We start from the raw sequence: 22110 nt of genomic DNA, 5'->3' as shown, positions 1-22110 counted from the left end.
GGGCATGACTGGATCTCAGGGAGCAGGGTTGACAGAGAACGCTGGTGTGGTGTACAGATATTGCCGGTGCCCTTCGGTGCTGACATCCAGGGTTGTACAACTTGGAAGAGCACTTCGTTGTGAGAGGAAAAAGCATCAATTTTCTTTCTTTTTTTTCATAAATTTCCAGTCTTCTTTATTGTGGAAAGTGTGTGTGTAATGTTTCATGGTTGAGTTTATTTATTTCCGGTGTTTTTTGGGGGGGGGGAGGTGAGGGGGCCATTGTGATATTCCACTTTACAAGAAGCAGACTGCGCCTACTTCGACTCCGAACTCCTGATCCGCTCCTCCGATGTCCATGGGAGCAATGTCCACGATTGGCAGACGGGAGGTCTTCTGTGTTTTGTACTCAAAGACAGTCTTGCCCCACCGGTCGGTGTGTTTCTGTTGGTTGAGAGTGCAGGAATGTGTTAACGCCAGCCTTGCGCCACAATACCGATCAAACTCTATTTTGCAAAAAGCCTCACCTTGCAGCCGTCCTCCAACACGGTGTACGTGAAGCGACTGGTGCCCTCCGCGCGGAGCTCCACGTCGTTGGCGCCCTGCAGCTTCAGGCCCTTCTTCAGGTTGCCCGCGGCCTGGTCCATGTAGGCGATGCTGTTCTTGCAGTGGTAAGTGAGTTTCTGGGACGCCTCGGTGGACAGAAGCCTCAAGAAGGTCAGCTGGACACTGGCGGCGTTGGCGACGGAGCCGTCTTCAGCGTAGTTGAACTGCACGAACACGGGACAGGTCGACGAATTCATTAGCGAGCACACGGGGCATCTTATATCGCGTTTAAGGTCATTGAGTCTCACTTCAATGGACATTATCCGAAGCATCGTATTGGTTAAAGTGCACTCACGTGGAATCCTCCGTTCATGGTCTCTCCGAACCAGACGTGTTTGCGGTCGTTGCCCTTGCTGGTCCACCAGTTCTTCTTCGGTACCTCGGGAATGCTCGCAGAGACGCAGGTCTCTCCGCTCTCCATGTTGCAGAAGACCTTGATGGCATCAGCAATGCTGCCAATGTTGGGATCAACCCAATAGTTACCTGGAGAGACAAGAAACGTGGGTTGATAAGGAGTGACGCCTGTGTTTTTATTGTGGAAACAGATGGTTAGCCTGTTGAATGGCTCGCGCCCAAAGAACATAGATAAAAAATAGCAGGATTATCTGACAACCTGCCCCTTTTTTAAGGGTAAGGACCTAAGCCCATATCAGCAATTCTAAGTCCGGTTTGGACAGCAAGGGTGCTTGTCTTGGGCCACGACGGGAGATGAATCTGGACTTCTACTTACCGCTCTTCCACTCGGGGTGGCACAGTTTCAGGTCTCTGCAGGTGCGAGCGGGGTTCTTCTGGCTGCCGTCGGGGCTGCGCAGGTTCTCGATCTGGCTGTTGAGGGTCTTCAGCGTGGAATCGACCTCCACGTCGTGCTGCCTCAGGGAGCTGGAAGCCTCGTCGGCCCTCATGTACCGGAGAGGATCGGGGGACTTCTCGATCTGACCCATACCGGCAAAGGCCGACATGTCGATGCCCGGACCGGGAGGACCGGGTGGGCCGGGGGGTCCGGCGTTACCGGGAGGACCCTGTTTAGCGGGAAACGGATCAGGTGAGTACTCCGGCACAATCAGGCGCAGAGAGACAGTGTTGAAAAAACACAGTGGAGTTAGGACATGTTACATACGGCAGGACCACTTTCTCCAGAACGTCCACGGGGACCGGGGGGTCCGATGGGGCCAAGCTGTCCGTTTGATCCGTCTTTGCCAGCAGGTCCAGATGGTCCAGCTGGGCCCTGTAGAGACAGTGAGTGTAAGTGAAAGCCAGTGTACGCTAACATGTGTGCGTTTATCTGCAAACAAAACTTTATACATAACAGATTTGTGCTTCCTATTCAAAGAGTAGAACTGTGCTGGTTTCTTTCTTTTAGATCCATCATGCAGTCTGAATAAGAAAAAAAAGACAATCTGATTAAGCGATTCAAATAGGCGAGCAGTTCCTCTTTATCATCTCCATCCCCTTTTTTGCCTTATTATGCATGGAGAGTATTTGTATGGTGACATTTCTCTTCATTTTCCTTATCAGACACAGTGCTTAGCTAATCTAAAATAGACATTGAAGTCCATTTCCGATCTCTAGTAAGAGTGGCCCCTCATGTCCGCCTGTCTCTTTTCTGTGCAGAGAGTAATTACGAAACGCCTCGGCAGCCCATCTTATCGCGGCGGCGTGTAATTAAAGCGCGTGGCCTTCGCGTGGCCTTCGCTGTCCCCGTCTCCGTCAGGTGATTTGAGAATTACAAAAAGACGAACCCGTGCCCTCCATCACCATCACATATCCAGAGGTGTTAAAACTGCAGCATGGAAATGGAAGAAAGAGTTTTTCCCTCTCTTTCGCTCTCTGCTTTCTCACCTTAGCTCCGCTTGATCCGGCAGGTCCAGCGGCTCCAGAGTCCCCAGCGGAGCCCTGTGAGGACGAGGGGGCGGGGTTATAGACGGCAGAGGAAAACGGATCAGAAAGTGCTGTGGGGGGGATGGACTGTTAGATTTGGATTACTCACAGGAGGTCCAGGAAGACCCTGCAGACCAGTGAAACCACGGTGGCCCTTCTGTCCCCTCTCGCCAGCCTCGCCGCTCTCTCCCTTGTCTCCACGTGGTCCTTGGGGTCCCTGGAATAAAGTTTTTTAATGTGTTAAAATGCACACTGGCCTATGTGTGGCACTTTAAATAGGCTTAATTTAACCTTTTGGAAACCGTGCACGCAAATCTTCCTGCCCCCAATTGTAGGTCCCAGCATGCCCCATTCAGACAATCTTTTTGCATAAAATACATCATTTTTCCATTTTTAAACCAAATGACACAGGTTTTTTGACTAAAACTCCTTCGTAACAGGCCAAGGCTTTGTTTTATTGTGTTTGTTGTTGCAGATTCCGATTCTTTAGGTCCTAATCTTTCCAAAAAAGTGTCTTATTGACCGCTCCAGGAGGCATTTTTGGGGAATCTGGCTAATATCATGCTGAATGTTCATAGTTACGATCAAAATCTCTTCTTTTTTTTTTGCAGATATATATTTTATTCCCAAGACTTTGCTGAACAAATGCATACAACACAGGGGAAAAGGAGGTCTGGAGCCAAAATATTTAATGCGTTGAAAACTGTGAAACCGTTTTCAACGCATTAAATATTGCTGCCGTTAAGAGATGATGATACTCACAGCCATGCCTCTAGCGCCGCTTGGTCCAGAAGGTCCTGCAGGTCCTTGAGCGCCCTGATGAAAAGAAACAATGGCGTGGGGGTCAAAACGATGGATCCGTGCCTGTCTATTGTGCCTGCGGTCTCCCCACAGGATGCTGCGTTACTTACGCCCTCTCCTCTGTCTCCCTGCTTGCCGAGGGGTCCGACGGGTCCGGTGGATCCGGGGGCGCCGGGAGATCCGGGGGCACCAATGGGGCCGGTGTTACCTCGCTCTCCCTACAGGTCGGACGACAAGGCGAGGAATCAAGGAAAAAACAAACCAACAGCTCCAGGAGACTTTTGTCAAACTGTGGGATTTCCTGGACTAGAGTTGTATGTAGGAGGCTGAAGTCTCTCACCTTGACTCCAAGAGATCCGTCTCTACCTGGGGGTCCATCGGATCCAGGGGTACCCTGAGATACAGAGACGTCTTTTTTTAATTCAAATATTTCTTTTAATGGATGGAGATGACAGTATTATTTCATACAGCCGTAACGTGACGCACAACTGACAGAAAAACTGTCCTGACATTCGTAAAACATTTTGTTTGTCGTTATTGTTGTGTGGGTCTGACCTCTCGGCCAGTCTCTCCAGAAGGCCCAGTGAGACCAGGGGGTCCCACGGGTCCAGGGGGTCCGCGGTCGCCAGAAGAGCCAGAACCTCCTTGTTTACCAGGCTCCCCCTAAAACACAGAGGGAATAACTCCATTAGATTCCAGTAGCTCCTTTGACATCGCAGGGAAAATGCCTCACATTTAAGGCAGAGGTACAGGAAGATTAAGGTTCATCTGACTGAATTTAGTGGATATTAAAACATGTTAAAGAGCAACCAAATATAAAACAAAGACACTTACAGAAGGTCCAGGGAGACCAGCGAAACCTCTCTCTCCACGCTGACCGGGCAAACCAACAATACCGCGAGATCCAACCAGACCACTAGGACCTGTAGGCCCGTCCACACCCTACAGAGGGGGAAGAGAAGACTTCAGTGAGGTGCAGTTTTCATTCAGTTTATTTGTGAATAACAGAAGGTGATCGAGACTGAATGTTCTCTCACAATGTTTGTCACCAGTTAACCTTTTGGAAACCGATTTATGTTGCAGATTCTGATTCTTTAGGTACTAATCTTTCCAAAAAGGTGTCCTATTGACGGCTCCAGGAGGCATTTTTGGGAAATCTGGCTCATATCATCCTGGATTTTCCTACTTTTGTTTAAAATATTGCTATTGCTGAACAAATACATACAATATACACAAGTATTGGAATTAATTTGGGGTTCTTACGATGACTCGAACACAGGAGGTCTAGAGCCAAAATATAAACTCACAGGCTGCCCGATTGTTCCAGCCTCTCCCTTCTCTCCCTGCAAGCCGATAGGGCCACGGAGACCGGCGTCTCCTTGTCTTCCCGTGAGGCCGGCGTCACCGCGAGCGCCCTTCGGTCCGTCTTTACCAGGAGCGCCGGCGGGGCCAGCAGAGCCGGGGTTACCCTGTCGTGGATAAAGAGAGAGCGGATTTCAGTGAGTTTAGAGCAGAAACACATTCAGAAAACATGTGTACAAAATCATTTTAGAGCGACTGAGTGAATAGATTTTCACTCATAGGGATGTGTTATTGATGAAACACTCACATTGGGGCCAGGAGATCCAACTCTGCCAGCAGCACCAGGGAAACCAGTAGCTCCCTTTCAAAGAGAACAATAGTTCAGTAAACATCAACATGAAATATATCTGTCTCTCATGATCAATGACGAAGATACAATAGGTAGATGTGTTATCACCAGGAAGGATTCAACCATCAATGCATCTCAATTCACTGGCGTCTGATCTTAGACCTCTAATGTGAAATGTGCAGAGTTAAAACCACAGAACTGCTCTGAAGCTTATAGACATTTAGTCGTGTCACAGCAGGAAAAGCAGCAGATGTAAATAACAAAACCTCCCTTTCACTGCTTCAGTGTGTGGAGCCATCGCTAATGTTACTACCATTGTAACACAATTGTTTTCAAATATCTGCAGTGCAAAAGGCTTATAATGTTAATGTAAACAATAACATCTAGCGCTAATTGTACAGTGATATATATAATGATATATATATATATATATATATATATATATATATATATATATATATATATATATATATATATATATAAAGTGGGATTTCTTTTCCTCGTCTTATTTGAGAGCTCAGAATCTTTTGCTGCTGTGAAGGCCTGTAAAGCTTATTTCAATTCAATTCAATTCAGTTTATTTTGTATAGTTGCAGCACATTACATGAATATGACAAAAACATTCATATAATAAGCGGTAGGCATGGACCACGAACCAGATAGCCACAGTCCATTGTAGCATTGTTAATGACACAATGAACACAAGGGATATTATAGGTCTTACACATAAATGTCCACAGACGACTTAGGAAGACTCTATCAATATTTTTGGGCAGATCAATGTAGAATCATGTTGAATGTAGATTGACAACAATGTCATTTACTGTCAGTATCACATCTAACTTAACTCTGATGTTGTGTTGCATCTTCACATGTTTAGACATTTCATTACATAGTTTTAGTGAATGAATCTGCATCCAGCTGAAGTACTTTGCGATGGATTCTTCAAGTGATTGCGTAACCAAAGACATTACTCACAGCAGCACCCTGAGCACCGCGTGCTCCTTTAAGTCCAGACACACCAGTGGGTCCCTGAGGAAGAAAAACAACTATTAATTATGTTGTTATGACTCTGCAGTGCCTTCTGATCACTGTTGAGATCCTTAAATGCAACTAGATCAGGTTCCTGGACCTTATTTATATGATACAGATAAAAGCACCCACCACAGGTCCAGGAGCGCCAGAGGGTCCCTGAGGTCCAGGAGAACCGCCTTCTCCCTTCTGTCCAGACTCACCGAGCTCTCCCTTAGCACCGGGCTGACCGTCTGAACCCTGGAGAACAGTGACAGTGATATTATCATCTTAAAACCATCCTTCAGTTCTTTCATTTTGAACAAACGGCTCTGCGGTGACTTCACTCACAGGAGGTCCAGCGAAGCCGGCCGGCCCGTGAGGCCCGACCTCTCCACGGTCGCCCTGCAGGACAAGAGAGCTCAGGGTGAGATGTCTATGCAGCTTTTATTACTATTCTTTGACAGTTTAAAATCCTATTAAAGTCCTATCTGAGCATCGGCGGTTCGATCCCCGACTCCGCTAGCCCATGTCGATGTGTCCTTGAGCAAGACACTTAACTCTAAAATTGCTCCCGTAGCTGCGCCTATGGACTATGAATGGTTGATAATACTGATGTGGCACCTTGCATGGTGGCTCCTCCCATCAGGGTGTGAATGGGTGAATGATGTCATGTAGTGTTAAAGCGCTTTGAGTGGTCGGAAGACTAGAAAAGCGCTGTATGGGTCCATTTACCATTTATGACAGCAGTACTTCCAATCCTTGTCGCTTATTAGCATATAGAAGTGTTTAAGGTGCACATTTCCCCCGAGTCTGGCTTCCTTACACTGTCTAGCAGTTGCTCATAGAATTCATTTTTAAGATGTTATTGATTATGTACAAAGCCCTGCCCCGCGTTATCTATCTTACGCGGAGCTGCCTTGTGTTCTTTTATTTTGCCTCTTCTGATTGCTGTATGATGATATTTTAAGCAGATCATGGAGACTGGACTGTGGAGTGAGCTGCTTGAAGAGATCAAACTCTCAGCTTGTGAATCACTTCCAAAAACCCACCTGTGTTTTAAGACGCTGTAGTTTGTGTTGCTCTCTGTGTTTCTATGCGTTTAGTTTTTGGCACTGAGTTCATATCATCCTCCTTCGTAGATCACTTTGTAACAGGTGTTTTAATGATGTGCAGTATGATTCAAAGGGTATTATTAGTATCATAACTGTACACGTGACAAACAGAGGTACTTACAGGAGCACCACGAACACCAGTAGCACCGGTGGGGCCAGTGATTCCAGTTTCACCCTGGACAGGAGAGAACCAGCAGTCAGTCAAACCAACCAACACATGTCAACTCCATTGGTAACGTTTTCCTTTGATGGTCATGTGTTACTCTTACCTTGGCGCCGTTGGGTCCAGATGGGCCAGGAGGACCGATGGGACCGGTCAAACCCTGGGGAGAGAAAAAGAGCATGGGTACCAGTTATAGATCAAAGAGTTCGGGCGTGATCGAGGTGGGATTCTTCACACGGAGACCAAAGGATTCATTTTGAACTCACTCTTCCGCCGTCCTTTCCAGAAGCTCCCTCGGGTCCTTTCTGTCCATTGTCACCCTGTTGGCCAGAGAGGAAAGCTGCATGAGGCCTCTGGTCTAATAAATATCCCATTTGACTTGAGAACTACTACTTTGCAGAATCCAGCACTCACTCGGTCTCCCTTGGCTCCTGTGATGCCACCGTTTCCTCTCTCTCCGGGCATACCCTGCAGGCCGGGGGGCCCCTGGGATCCAGCAGAGCCAGAAGGTCCAATGGCTCCCTGAGTTAGGATGAGGAGATAACGTGTCAGTCAAGTGTGTTCATGTCTACTGGTTTCCTATGAACTAAATGAGTCCAGTGGTGACGTGCTGGTTCTTGTTTTTCCTGGCAAAACAAGAAATGTATAAAAGAACATGAAAAGCTGCTGATATAGTTTCACTCGTTCATCTAAAAGATGTCGACGTGTCTCGAGACAATGAGCACTTGACCAAAGCTGCAGGTCCAACATGTCCACTAAAGAATTATTCCACTGTCGAAGCTTTTTTCTTTGAAGGAATAGTTTGGCATTTTGGAAAATGTGCTCGCTGAGAATTAGATGAGAAGGTCTTTTATGTCTGTACGGTAAATATCAAGCTGTGGCTAGCCAGTTAGCTTAGCTTAGCAGGTGGGGACAGCTAGTTTAGCTCTGTGCAAAGTTAGCAAAATGTACTTAGCAGCACCTCTAAAGCTCTCTAATTAACATGTAACCCCAACGATGAGGCGTCTTTTAACCCTCTGGGCTCTGCCTATGAGATACATACCCATGTTTTACATGAACGATTGCAGAACAATCTCAGCTCTCTACATAATGAGCCACCATTGCCATGAGGCAAAAGTGTAAAGAGAAAGAAATTTTCTTGAGTGTTCATTGGTCAGTTTTTTCACAAAATGTCGAATGTGAATTGACAAATTACAGTGAAGGATTTCATGTGACGGGTACTTTTTTTTTTGCACCGCCAATGCCTCGTGTATCTCGCTGTGTGAGTCGCGTCAGATGACGCGGGAGGAAGACAAAGGAAGCTGGAAGTCTACTGTTTACGGTAGAAGTTGAGCCATATTTCTGGGATGTATAATCAAGAAGATTGAATATTTACAAAACGTAAACATTGTCAAAACGCGGATCTGCGTCGGCAGGCTCGGAAGCGGTTAAATGTTCGCCTTTCAAGAGCATCAAGGGGATCAGATATTCTGACAAGAAATCCACCTTGATGAAAGATTCGCACATATATGTTTTTTTCTTGAACCACAAACATAAATATCGTCGACTCAGAGCAACAATTTGATTCTCAACACGAAGTCGGTATCGAGGTCATCCACCGACCTTGGGCCCGTCAGATCCAGGTGTTCCTGGGACTCCACGAGGTCCCTGAAGACCCTGAGCTCCAGCGCCGCCTCGCTCTCCAGGGAAACCACGCTCTCCCTGTGAGGAGACAAGGAGACTCTGAATCAACACGAGGAACTAGAGGTGGGAGCCGTTGCTCGGAAGGAGCGCTTGTTGTACCCAAATTATGAAATGTATGAAAACACCAATGTAAATCACTTGGAATATGTACTTAGCAGCACATGCAAGTCATGAATAGCTCTGTGTGTGTCTCATCATCGAATATGAAGCTTTAAGAAACTCACTCTGGGTCCAACAGCACCAGGAACTCCGCCCTCTCCAGAAATACCCTGCACAGAGAGAAGAAGAGTAACACACATCTCAACTTCTGCTGAGCTTTCACTGTTCGTCCCAGTGAGAATACGACAATTAATCGTATAACAAAGTCATTTATCTGAGCTCCGAACGGAAAGAGGATTTTACAGAACTGTACTGTAGACAGATCTGTTAGTTATGGTTTCATTTGACAAAAAGTTGTGCTGAAATAAGATGCAACAAGTCTAAAATCTGAAGTTTGACTTTAGTATATTAGGGTTTTTTTGTTTTTTGTGGCAGTATTCACATTGATCACAAAAGCAAATGAGGCAGGAAGCGAACAATATTATATACAAAGAGAAAAATAGACATCTAGAAATATGAAATACACTAATACAAAACCTGAGAATAGAGACTATAATGATAACTAAACTGTTGTTTAACTACGAGAAGAATATTTGATGCTCAATGTATGTTTGGAAGGTGAATTACCCATTTTAACTCAAAGTTTAATGTTAAAGTTTAAAAATAATAAGATGTATGTATGTGTTCAACAGCCACTTGGGGATTAGCATTAAGCATTATCAATGTGATCTTCCTGTTACAGAATCACATTCATTCATGTTTTACAGTCTTTAACCAGCTGGTTCAGCTCATCCTTCATTGCTACATGTGCTGTTATTTTCAGGAGTGGCTTTCAGAAATAAATCTGATAAATTTGTCATGACGGTGGTGCATCACAGAGTCGAGGACACGTATAGTTTGTGTGGTTTCGTTGTCGGCCACAATAGACCAACAAATTAAGCAGATTCAGAGGAGCAGGCGTGTCACTCACTTGATCTCCAGGCTTTCCACTCTCTCCTGGGGCTCCAGATGGTCCAGGCAGACCCTGGACAGGAAAATAATTTGTTATATGATATCTATAAATATAGACCCAAGTCTGCTCGCATCCTGAGTAACTGTTTAATCTAATAAATATCAATCATTCTTATAATCTAGCTTTGATTTTTCTGTTTTTCCCGTACTGGTGTTTTCTGGATTGTGATGAGGAAAATGAGGAAAAACTCACCTGGAAGCCAGAAGGTCCGGCCTGTCCTTGCTCTCCTCTCTCTCCAGCGGGTCCCTGAGATGGACCCGGACACAAAGGGATCAGTCAGGGACGCGAAGAGCAACGTGAACACACATCTCACACAACGAGTAACTACTCTGAAACACTCACAGCGGGGCCAGAAGATCCAGTTGGACCGGTCTCACCATCTTTTCCAGCCAGACCCTGTTCAAAGAGGATTTAGATGATTAGAAGTGACCCAGAGATGATGAATCCCTTCGTGACGAGTTTAAGTTTTTAAAGAAGGTTAAGTATTTTAAGGGGGAAATGTACTCACTCTCAAACCAGGACGACCCACAAGACCCTTCTCTCCTGCCTTTCCAGCTTCACCCTGTCGAGAGAGAAGTCACCTTTAGCTTGGAGTGCTACAAGCTAACAGTTGTGGTAATATTTGTCTTCATTATGCTGCATGTACTCTCTTTAAAAAACTCACATTGGCTCCCTTTGGTCCAGGGAATCCCATCACTCCGGGCTGTCCTCGGGCTCCCAGAGGGCCGGGTGGGCCGGGGCGACCGTCCTCACCAGAAGCACCCTGTCAGAGACGCGAGGTGGGGAGTTGAACACTTGTGTGTGTGTTTGCAAACGTTCTTCCATCCAGTTCATTTTGAGTCACACTACAATGTCTCGTCTTATTCAATACTGTGGTAAATATGGGTTGGGATATTTCCTGTGTTTGTGCAATAAAGTGCTATTTTCACTACTGGGGAGCCACTCGGCTTGGGTCAGCTGAAGTATTTGTGTGTTTAAGAGTCTAATTATATCAGTAAATGTGGAAAAAAAACACATTCTCACTTTTTGTTTAATTTTTCTGTACCCAAAAATGTGTATAACTTGCGGCCCCTGCATGTAATACCAAATCAAACTGCTGCTCGTGACGATGGGATATCTTTTGCTTGGGGATCTTTCAAATAATCCTAAATTATGATCTTTCATAAGCATGACAGGATGAATATCGAACTCACTGAGGCTCCAACTTTGCCTTGAGGTCCAACATCTCCGGGACGTCCGGTGAGACCCTGCGAAAGGAAGGACCGCACATTTTAGAGCTCATCGGCTCTAAACACCCCTCTGGTTCTCTGGGTTTTCAGACAGAGACAAAGCGTAACGCTCGGCCGACCGCTCTGACTCACTCTGGCTCCGGGGAGGCCGGACTCTCCTGTGCGTCCCGGATCTCCTCCGACACCTTTGGGTCCACCGGCACCAGGAACACCTCGGTCACCGGGGGCGCCCTGGAGGGAAGATGAGATATCAGCAGGTTCAAGCTAGTTTTATGACCGAAATGCCATTTTTTTCTTTTTTGGTGGTGCAGCGTTCAGATGATGTGTTCGTGGCCTTACCTTAGCACCGGCGAGACCGTCCTGACCTGGGAAACCACGGTTACCAGGAGCGCCCTGTAGAGAATCAGAGTTACGTTGGATTAGATTGTGCATGAAGTAGCTCCTGGCGATCCATAATGTCACTTTTTGACTCTCAGAATCAGCTTTAATGGCCATGTACATTTTTTACAGACATAGAATTTGACACTGGTGGTTGAAGCTGTTCCTGTGTCTGGTGGTTTTGGCGTACAGTGCGCTGTAGCGCCCCCCAGAGGGGAGGATTTCTATTGCTATCGAACGCCCTGATTGACTCACTCTCTCTCCTGGAGGTCCGAGGGGTCCAGCAGTTCCGGGCTCTCCTCTTGCGCCTCGCTTTCCTTCTTCACCAGAAGGACCGGGGGCCCCGAGAGGACCGATGGGGCCCTGGGAGCGATAAAGATGCGTCAGTAAATCTGTGGTTTAATGCTGTGAGATGCTTCAAAGCGGTAGCGTTCGGCAGATATACGTACAAGCTCTCCCTTGGGTCCGGCTTCTCCTTTGAACCCGGTGAGGCCGGGGTCTCCCTGGACGCCGCAAAAAAGAGGACGATAAGTCATCACGACACAAACACGTAGGACGATCTCACAAAGTTTGAGATGCTTCCCGAGTGACTTACAGACTGTCCCTTTGGCCCCAGAGGTCCTGTGGCTCCCTGTGGTCCGGGTGGGCCACGAGGCCCGGGGAACCCAGGAGCACCAGCAATACCAGCGCCGCCCTTCAGGGAAGAAGAACACAAGATCAGAATGAAGTAAAAACAGTGACTTACAAAGAAAGGTGTGGCGATGGAGGACTCTAAAAGCACTCAGGGGACTCACAGCAGATCCTTTAGAGCCGGGGATTCCATCAGTACCGGGGTTTCCCTGCACACAGAGAGAGAAGAAGAAGAAGTTCAGGAACAGCAGACACAGTGTGCGAGTGGTACTGCTGCCTGCGTGCGCATCAAGAGTTTGGATGATCGCGACGATGGTAGACGAACCGATGCTCCGGAGGGTCCAGGGGATCCTGGGGTGCCGGCCTCTCCGCGAGGTCCCTGTGCTCCTTCAGTTCCACGGCCTCCAGTAGGACCAGCTTCTCCCTGACGGGACGCAACAACTCAGTTAACGGGAAGCAGAACAAGTCATGTCTTCGACATGTGAATTCAAACAGATGAAGATGGTTGTCTGTTTGGCACCTGTTCAGTTCTTATATGTACCAACACATATATATGTATGGACAACTACCTTTATTCTAAGTAAGCTAACTGAATATCACGAGTCAAAGCTGCTTCATACTCGGGTTTTACGAAGAGACGCAAGCACGCAAGACCCACAAGGGCCCCTTGAGTAGTCCCATCAGCCCTCTTGCATGCGTCGCCCAAAATTACGGACTATCCGACAAAGCTACGCATGCCGTTCGCAGCCCGCAAGGCTGTGATTGGTCTGCAGGTCGACTCTAAACGGTCGTTGCGCCAATCACTGTTCTGCCGTATGGAAAAGGCACGGGAACTATAAACCAAAACGAGTCCGTCGACGCAAATGCCCGATCAGCCGCAGTTGGAGTTGCAAGAGTGTATGTCGCCCTTCATGCATCTGTTTCTTTCTTGAAAGGATTACAGAGTAGTTTCTAGAATAAAGCACTCACGGATCATCTGTGTATATTAACTACAAATGAGACAGACTTCATGTCAGCAGACTGAATGAAGAGCTGGAAGTGCTTTAGGAAGAATTCACCGGGCGGTCAAGTACAACCTGAAGATGCCGTGAACCACAAATGCTTCAAGGGGAAGTCGCCAGGCTTTTTGTTTTGCCCTATTTTACAACGTAAGGTCGTAAATGAAGCCACTGGATATGAAATATGAGTTGGTGATAATGTGCTCTGCACAAACCTTGGATCCAGGCGACCCTGGGAAACCGGGAGCTCCAGCAGGACCAACGGGCCCCTGTGGACAGAACACAAAACCTGCAGGTTAGGGCTCATGTCTCATCCCTCTGGTGATGTGTCATCCAGAAGCTATGGCATTAACATTAGTTAATTGGATGCAAAATGGGAACTATGATACTCACAGGTGGACCAGCAGGACCGGGCAAGCCATCATTTCCACGAGCACCCTGAAGAGCAAAGAGGCAGGATAGTCAGTTGTGTAAAGATTATACACGTTTCTTAAAGGTGTCACAAAGATGACACCGATAGGTAAAAACACGTTGACGCTCAGGGGATGGACGCAGACGTCAGGGTGTTACTCACTGCAGCGCCGGCCGCTCCAGAACGTCCCCTCTCACCGGGAAGACCACGAGGGCCCTGCAACAGAAGATCAGTTCATCTTAATCATTATGAAAGTATTAAATGTATTCACATTTGTTTGGGCGAATGTGAAATAATATGGCAGAGCAGGAAAAAGCACTGGAGACTCACCATGGATCCGGGGGCGCCGTTCTCTCCAGAGGAACCAGACTCACCCTGATGGAAACGGACAGGAATTAGAGGAAGTGAGCGGGGTAAAAAAAACAAATCAGATGACATCATCACAAAATGGTGGTCTCTTACCTTGGCTCCTGCGGCACCGGTCTCTCCCTTAGCTCCATCCAGACCGTTGTGACCCTACACAGACACACCGTCAGCCCTCAGGGTACAAGGAATGTGCAATGAGTTGCAAGTTGCATGCGCAACGTTGAAACACTCACTCTGTGTCCTTTGATTCCAGGAAGTCCAGGAGTTCCAGGGAATCCACGAGCCCCCTATAATAGAAAATTAATAAATCTTAACACGAGCAACACTTCACATTACACCACATCTCTATTTTCCACTTTAGACTTTGCTTTGCGGCGTAATGCTGGAGTTAGTCACCTGAGGCCCTGCAGGTCCACGCTCACCAGATTTTCCAGGTTTGCCGGCCTCACCCTAGAAACAAACAGAAAGTAGAATGATTATTTCCCAAAGCAGCTGTTTGATAGGCAGTAGCAACAGGTTGAGGAAAGATATCATCATCCTCAGCAGCATTGTTGAGAGACTGCCCTCTGGTGGTGCATTTAGGCGTCAGGGACAAAGAAAACCTTTTTTTTTTTTTTATGTTGATTGACTCAAACAACATTGTGAAATAGTGAGGAAGTGAAATAGTTGCACTGATACCAGGAACAAAAGAGGAAAAAGGGAAACACTTGAACTGGGATTTGCTTTGACCTTTGACCTTAACATTGTGCCACTGTTGTGCGTTTGTTTTACTGAGCTGTGAGACACTTACATCGCTTCCAGGTTTTCCAGAAGCTCCAGATGGTCCACGAGGTCCCAATGATCCCTGGTGTAAAAGCAAAGATAAACATTTAGTGACATCTAATTACTCCAAGACAATTTGAAAAAAACGTCAAAATACAGTTGAAATAAATTTGTTTTTATGACGTGAAGGATTTTCACTGTGTGGGAGAAGTCAAACTACATTGAACTTAAATACGCTTATACTATAATTTATAATCAGCATTTGTTTCTGTGAAGGTAGGTGCAGCTGTCAAACCCTAAACATTACAGCCTGTTGTCTGTTGGGCACACAGATGCATTCTGGGATCTGTGTTAATACTTACAGCGGGACCAGGCTCTCCTGCCTCTCCAGGGCCGCCTTGGAAACCTTGTGGGCCCTTTAGGTACAAAGTAAAGCAAAGCAATATCGATTTATTCATTCATTCATACAGCCCTTCTCTATATGTCTCTACAGCAGCTGTGTGATCATATTGACATCGTGACTGTGATGAGTGTACTTACAGGAGCTCCACTGGGTCCAGGGGGGCCGCGGGGGCCCATGGGACCCTGAAGGAGGAACAAAACAAACAGAGACGTTAACCTGGAACCAGTCAGGTAGCTTGAAGTGAAAGGACCGAACCACAAGGTGGCAGCATTGCAGTTGTTATTGTTCACCACTTATCTTCAGCAGCAGCTCTGAGTCAAGCGTGTATGTATGAAGCATGTATGTATGAAGCATGTATGTATCAAGTATGTATGTATCAAGTATGTATGTATCAAGCGTGTATGTATGAAGCATGCATGTATGAAGTATGTATGTATCAAGCATGTATGTATGAAGTTTGTATGAAGTATGTATATATGAAGTATGTATCAAGCATGTATGTATGAAGTTTGTATGAAGTATGTATGTATGAAGTATGTATGTATCAAGCATGTATGTATCAAGCATGTATGTATCAAGCATGTATGTATCAAGCATGTATGTATGAAGTATGTATGAAGCATGTATGTACAAAGTATGTGTGTATCAGGTATGTATGTATTAAGCATGTATGTATGAAGTATGTATGTATGCAGCAAGTATGTATCAAGTATGTATGTATCAATTATGTATGTATGAAGTATGTATGTACCAAGCATGTATGTATCAGGTATGTATCAAGCATGTATGAAGTATATATGTATGAAGTATGTATCAAGCACATATATGTATGAAGCATGTATCAAGTATGGATGTATTTAATATGCATGTATCAAGTATGTATTAAGTATGTATCAAGCATGTACGTATCAGGTATGTATCAAGTATGTAATGAGTGTTATGTCCTTGTGAGAGATGAAACTGTTTCCATACCATAAACATAGACTCTTCCTGTTAGATATGTTCAGATATGCTCACCATGGGGCCCTGCATCACGCCCATCTGAGCGCCGCCAGACTTCTCATCAAAACCTCCAGCCATCTGAGCAGCAAAGTTCTGCAATACACAAAACACACAGAGTCAGTTTATTATCCTGATCTAAGTGGGCTATTACACGCAGCAGCACGTCAACTTCATTAACTGAATTAATTAACCAAACGGTGCATCAGTCACCATCAAATGAAATAGAAAGCTCCTGCTGAAGTAATGCGCACTTCATTTTCCTGCATACTGCACAAGGATACCAGGTCTGTTCTCCACAGATCGATGGTTTAATTATCTACAAAACTGTGGAACCAAATTTCTCTGAAAAGACTCGCACAGTAGCACCAAATCTTTTGCTACCATAGACGTGTTCATCGATTTGTTGGGAAGAAGTTATTCAGCATGAAAAAACAATAAAGAATGACTCATCGACTACAGAAATGTTTGTAGACTAGGATCAAAATGAGCAATAAATCAAATGAAAAGAGATTACATTCTTCCCCTCTTACTTCTTTAATACAAAATCAACTCATGTGTGGCTTGTTTTCATGTATTGATTGAGTCAAATGTACAAGGGACAAGGGATTCAGGGACGCCTAACACACTGATCACGTGTCGGGCCGATTTGACAGGCGGCCATTGTAAATATGAATTTGTTCTTATTGACTCGCCTGCTTAAATATGGGTTTAAATTTTTTTTGAGGGAGGGGGGGATTTATATCTACAGTTTACTATTTCATACATTTATGTTTAAATGTTCAGCCAAACATGGGTATCACTGTACCACGGGAGTAACGCTGTGCTTGTTCCTGCCGTGTGTCACAGACTCACCCCTCCGAGTCCTGCTGGTCCGGGTGGGCCGGCGGCTCCGGGGTTCCCAGGGATGCCGGGCTCACCGTCTCTTCCACGAGGTCCGATATTTCCCTAGGGAAAGAGAGAGCCGGTGATTTCCTCTAAAGTCTTCAGGACGACCAGAGAGGTCGGACATCACATCCTTTTTTCTTTACAACTATGCATTTGCAGGAGAAATCTCATATCTGTTGCGTAATGATTAGATGTGTAATGTTCCTCCTGCTTGTGGAGTAATGACTCTGCACATCTCCAACGAGAACAGAGCCGTGTGCGCTCAGTTATTCACATGATCGGAGATGCTGTCCCCGTGATGCTGAACTCACATGTTACTACGAGGCCGTTCTTTGCGAATAGAGCGAGTGTCGTCTCTTACCTTGTCACCCTTAGCGCCAGCTTCTCCGCGTCCTCCCTGGACACCTGAGGGGCCCTGCAAAAAACAAGATATTTGTCTCAGGATGCACTAAAACTCCTATTCAGAATCATATCGTTGTCGACCAATGCATATTACCATCAAGCAATGCTTGGATGAGTGTAGAATAAATGCAATAAACATAAAAGGTGTCATATTTACCATCGGGCCCTGTGGTCCTGTTGGTCCGACAACCTGCACAATGGTTGAAAAGAAAGTTTTTTGTCAATTACTCTTTATTAGAAGAGCAATCGTTCATGTTGAGACCGGTTGAGCTAAAACTAGAGAAGAACATTCCAGCTTCGCGGGAGGCGGACATCAAGCTACAAACACAATCTGATGAGGATTTCGCTTGACAGGACACATTTTCATGAAAACATCACCTCCTCTTAACCTCTGCTGTGGCCACCTGACATGTGCACTTGCAGCAAAGTTGCTGAGAGGATCTAAGAGGATTTGATCCGGTTCATTATGTCCAAGGAATGCCGGGTTTTTCCTTGTGTGATATAAAGTTCAATGAGGGATTGTTGGGCATTGTAGTTAGCTTGTCATGAGTGGGAAATTGTCCCTCTGATGAAAGTAGGACGATCAATAAATGAAATGTAAAAGTAACAAAACAATGGATATTTCTTCAGGGGTTTGAAGATAACTCTGTCAAGTCTAAATGTGTATTGTGTGGGTGATGATTATGGATGTAAATGGACACATTGTTGGACATTTAAAGTTGCTCAAAAGTAGAAAACAAAAGTCTGCAACATTGAAAGTGAGGTTTGTTTGGTGTGTTTTTGTGCAGTATTGAGACATGATGTATGACAAACTGCAGAGGATTCATACTTACATCTGAAATCTCTCCTGGTTCACCTTTTTGGCCCTAAATGACAACAGAAAGAAGTGATATCAGAGGCCCGAAAAACTCTTTACGAATCTACTTAAAGCTAGAGATTTGACAAGAACGGTAATTTTCAAAGCTAAAATGAATGGATGTCAGTGTTTTAACCCCTCACGGCCTCACCTGAGCACCAAACGTCTCTGATGTTGCAGATAGATGTGCGAAGGGAGGAAGAGAAGAACAAAACATTAAACATGTACACGGAAGTCGACACATTTCAGACGCTCGACTGATTAGATTCCTAGTTTGTGATTCTGAGGAAAAGTGATGGAGAAGGAACTCTTGAGGACGCTAGAAAGGGGATCAAATGCAATTCACCGAGCCCAAAATCATCGGACAACCCATCCAGATTATATTAATATATTAATGGTGAAATGTAATTCCAAGAGGGATGAAGCAGAAGCAAGCATAGACCAGAAGGTGAGATTTAGATCCAATCATTTAGGCAAAATGTGAAAGTAAGTAAAGCTGCAGCCGCCTCAGCAATAGTGTCCAGTTGTGTATCTTATATTGTTCTATAAAAAATACTATTTATACTAAATGAATGGGAACTGATTTATGTTCAAGCGACTAATTGTATTTCAAATATAAAAACACATCTATTTCTTTAACAGCTTTGTACCTATTTTTTTATAATACATCTGTCAAATCAACACTAAATATCTATAATACATATAAATAAAGTGTCTCTTTACGCAGCCTTGAATCTTTTGATTCATCTAAATAGTCTTGACGTGAGGCCTCGTACATAGAAGACCTCCAAGTGGGTCAAATAAATCATAGAGTTGAGGCTGAGCGTGACCCAAGGCTTCATCTTAGTCATGAGTTTAAAAAATAAATAAATAAATAACAAGCAGGAAGCGTCTCTACTGGTTTAGGAGAGAGCCAGACAACACATGACAGGATTCATCCAGTTCACCATGGAACAGACTTCCATTGGGGACGAGAGGATGCTGCTCATGTTGGTTCATCTGGCCTCCATCCAAACCAAGCACACTTTGGATTAGGGAACACCGTTATCTTTGTTAACTTAATTCCAAATCATGAAACTGAAAAGTTTGTTTTCGGTGCAGCCAAATCTACTAAAAAAAAAAAATCACATTTAGAGACAACGATCAGTGGCTGCTGCCCCGACCGGTCAGGGGATTTTGGATCCTGAGGCCGTTCCCTTATTCAAAAGTGTGATCCAGGGGGTGAGATAAATGCAAGCTAAGAGAGTAATTTATTTATGGGTATGTGAATAAATAAATTACAACCAATGGGGGCACTGGCATCAGCAGGGCAGATGGGACAGCACTCTCCAGATGGGATGAGAGGGTCGGCACATTCTTTGATCTCCTCGCAGATTATCTCATCACACAGCACCGCTCCGCTGTCGCACACACAGATGCGACACGGCTCGGGCTTCCACACATCCTTATCATTATACTGCAGGCCGTCCTGGATGCAGCCGCCTGCCTCCTCTGCGGTGGCCAGCAGGGGGCGCGCGGCAGGTGGACAGAAGGGGATGGGTTGGGGGGGGTGGGGAGGGACACGGAGGATGGTTCAAGAGAGAGAATTAGAAAGGTATTGGGGATTTTACAGTGTTGAGGGTTTGTGAAGATGTTGTTAGAAAAAAAAGTTGTGAGGATTGAAGGGGGGGTCAAGGGGCATGGCAAGGAAGTAGGAGGTAGGAGGTGTAAAAAGCAGTGTGGGGGTAAGATGGAGGAGGAAGGAGAGAGATACAAGTTATCCTGCATCAAATTAACACTGTGCACACTTCATATTCTAGTGCAAAGTACACAAAGTACACAGCATTACATGATAAAACATATAATTGATGTCAACGAAAAGGAAGTGGACTTGTGTTGGTGGTCTGACCCCAAAAAATCACACGGGTCCAACTCAGAAGCTGTGGACTGTAACTCTCACGTCTCCAAAATAACTAAAGAAGTTATCATAAGGGGAATATTTCCCGCGGCATAAAGTGTAACGTCAACAAGAGCCACAGTCAACAGCAGTGTCTGAAGCCCCCGCTGAGGTATTTCACGCCGTCGACTGAGTGTATTTGACCTGCGGGCCGGCGCGTATGAATGAAGCTCTCTTCCAGGGGACACTGTGCCCGTTTGACAAGCTGCTGCCTTGAGTCAACAAATGGGTCCTTCTACATTTCTCCATCTGGATCCCATGGCTGTGTCGTGTGCCAGTGCAAACACTTTGGGGAATTAAGAATGGGTGTTTTGTTTAATGCATACAGCTTAGGGCTCTGGCCTTCCAACTGCTGCTACTTGTTTGTTTTAGACAAGGTGATACTTAGTGCATACATGTCACAAGGTGATTTAGTTCCTTTGCTGTCTTCACCACCATGATTTGTTAACGATTTATGGTTTAATGTAATGCTAAAAGTGTCTTAATGCTGTAAGAGAGGGAACTGTACACGGTAAAGTCCCTCTTTCTATGAATACAGCGATGTGTCCATCATATGTTGGCTCCCTGCTGTGCAGCCTGTCCTCTGTCCCACTTCCTCGCCCGCTACCCTTTGAGCCTGCCAGCCTGGGGTCAAGCGCTGGCTGACCCCGTCACTTCACATCAAGAAAAACCTCAGATTCTGCTCCAGAAAGATCCTGTGGGGGGGAAAAGTTTGAACATTTTCTGCATAAAAAAACCCTCCCATTTTTTTTTACTAAATTTACAAAATCTCCAAGAAAATCTTGATGAAAGTGTTTCTTCTACATAATGGTAGGAGGAGAAGTGGGGGTGGAGGGGGTAATCCAACAGCATTTAGGGCATCAATAAGCTTGATTAAGGAGATTTGCTGCTTAAAGACTAACACAACAGTTTGAGCGAGCGCAGCAGGAAAGGCTGAGCAGCAGGACGCAGGTGAGGACAAACGGACACTTGTTCACCTGGCCCTCCATCCCATACAGATGTGCCTTGACAGCCTCACCTGTCCTTCAGAAAGACACAGACTGGCGTCCTTGGAAAGGCAACTGGTTGCCTGCTTGACATTATGCAATCGCTTCAACAGAAACTATTAACTAGATAACTTTAAAATAGCATGTAACGCTGGCCTTATGGCAGAATTAAAACGCTTCTCATCATTTGACATCACACCCCTGGCGTTTGATTTACTTTAACACTGTTGTTCTGAGACATCAGGGAGAGAAGACTGGGAAGGCAACAGGTAATGTCATCACAGCAAAACGAGTAAAAAACAAGAACAGTCAAGAAGAAAAAAAAGTGCAACTTACGGTCGTCCTCCTGACATCTGACCACGGATAGTAAAACAACTTGGGATGCTACAAGTAGCAGAACAGTCCTTGAATCCACAAAGCTAAACATGTCTAAATATTAGACATGCACTAGCTTGGGCGAGAAGTGAAGAGGTGGCCGAGAGACCGGGCTTTTCAGTCAGTGGTGTGTGGAGTTGTGTGTTCCCAAAGACTTATGGCACCATGCAGTCAAACCCTCCAAAATCTAAGTGAAAATCCAACGCGGGGCCCCAGCTTGGTACTCTGCACCCACCGCGTCAGGGCAAGCACGGCGGTTTTATGTCCACTGTGCCTTGTATGGATCTTCGTATATTCCAAAATACCAGTCCTTCCCCCAGACCCCCTGTCAAGCTGAAACCTGAGCCTCATCTCCCTCCCCTCCGTCCAGCAGCATCTACTCTCCCAGGGTTTCTTTTTTCTTTTTCTTTTTTTTAAACTCAAGCCCTCCTTCCTCTCTTGACCTCCTGCAAGAGATGCACCTTCACTTTCACATTAGAAAAGGAGCACAGG

At 45.6% G+C, this 22110-nt stretch overlaps 1 protein-coding gene across 1 annotated transcript; it reads right to left on the bottom strand.

Annotated features, from left to right (window-relative positions):
* Positions 1 to 237: 237 nt before the first annotated feature.
* On the bottom strand, positions 238 to 21670 carry LOC137800154 (collagen alpha-1(II) chain-like). Its single transcript, XM_068597198.1, has 54 exons — positions 21580 to 21670; positions 19618 to 19812; positions 18473 to 18489; positions 18299 to 18331; positions 17623 to 17655; positions 17425 to 17478; positions 17031 to 17123; positions 16194 to 16271; positions 15314 to 15358; positions 15136 to 15189; positions 14802 to 14855; positions 14408 to 14461; positions 14245 to 14298; positions 14108 to 14161; positions 13976 to 14020; positions 13808 to 13861; positions 13627 to 13671; positions 13449 to 13502; positions 12561 to 12659; positions 12400 to 12444; positions 12201 to 12299; positions 12055 to 12108; positions 11861 to 11968; positions 11567 to 11620; positions 11360 to 11458; positions 11192 to 11245; positions 10663 to 10761; positions 10507 to 10560; positions 10341 to 10394; positions 10191 to 10244; positions 9957 to 10010; positions 9112 to 9156; positions 8807 to 8905; positions 7619 to 7726; positions 7471 to 7524; positions 7311 to 7364; positions 7163 to 7216; positions 6278 to 6331; positions 6080 to 6187; positions 5894 to 5947; positions 4874 to 4927; positions 4572 to 4733; positions 4099 to 4206; positions 3820 to 3927; positions 3605 to 3658; positions 3375 to 3482; positions 3226 to 3279; positions 2573 to 2680; positions 2425 to 2478; positions 1703 to 1810; positions 1316 to 1604; positions 881 to 1068; positions 507 to 749; positions 238 to 423 (listed from the first exon to the last, which is right to left on the bottom strand). Exons 1-54 carry the CDS (start codon positions 21668 to 21670, stop codon positions 277 to 279), a joined length of 4449 nt encoding a protein of 1482 aa, XP_068453299.1. The 3' UTR covers positions 238 to 276.
* Positions 21671 to 22110: the final 440 nt, after the last annotated feature.

This window comes from Clinocottus analis, unplaced genomic scaffold (assembly GCF_023055335.1).
Source record: "Clinocottus analis isolate CAN_PGR_092001 unplaced genomic scaffold, fCliAna1.0.p SCAF_4, whole genome shotgun sequence".
NCBI classification, from domain to species: domain Eukaryota; kingdom Metazoa; phylum Chordata; class Actinopteri; order Perciformes; family Cottidae; genus Clinocottus; species Clinocottus analis.
Note: the sequence above shows the minus strand (reverse complement) of the source record. Positions and strands in the feature narration are given on the sequence as shown.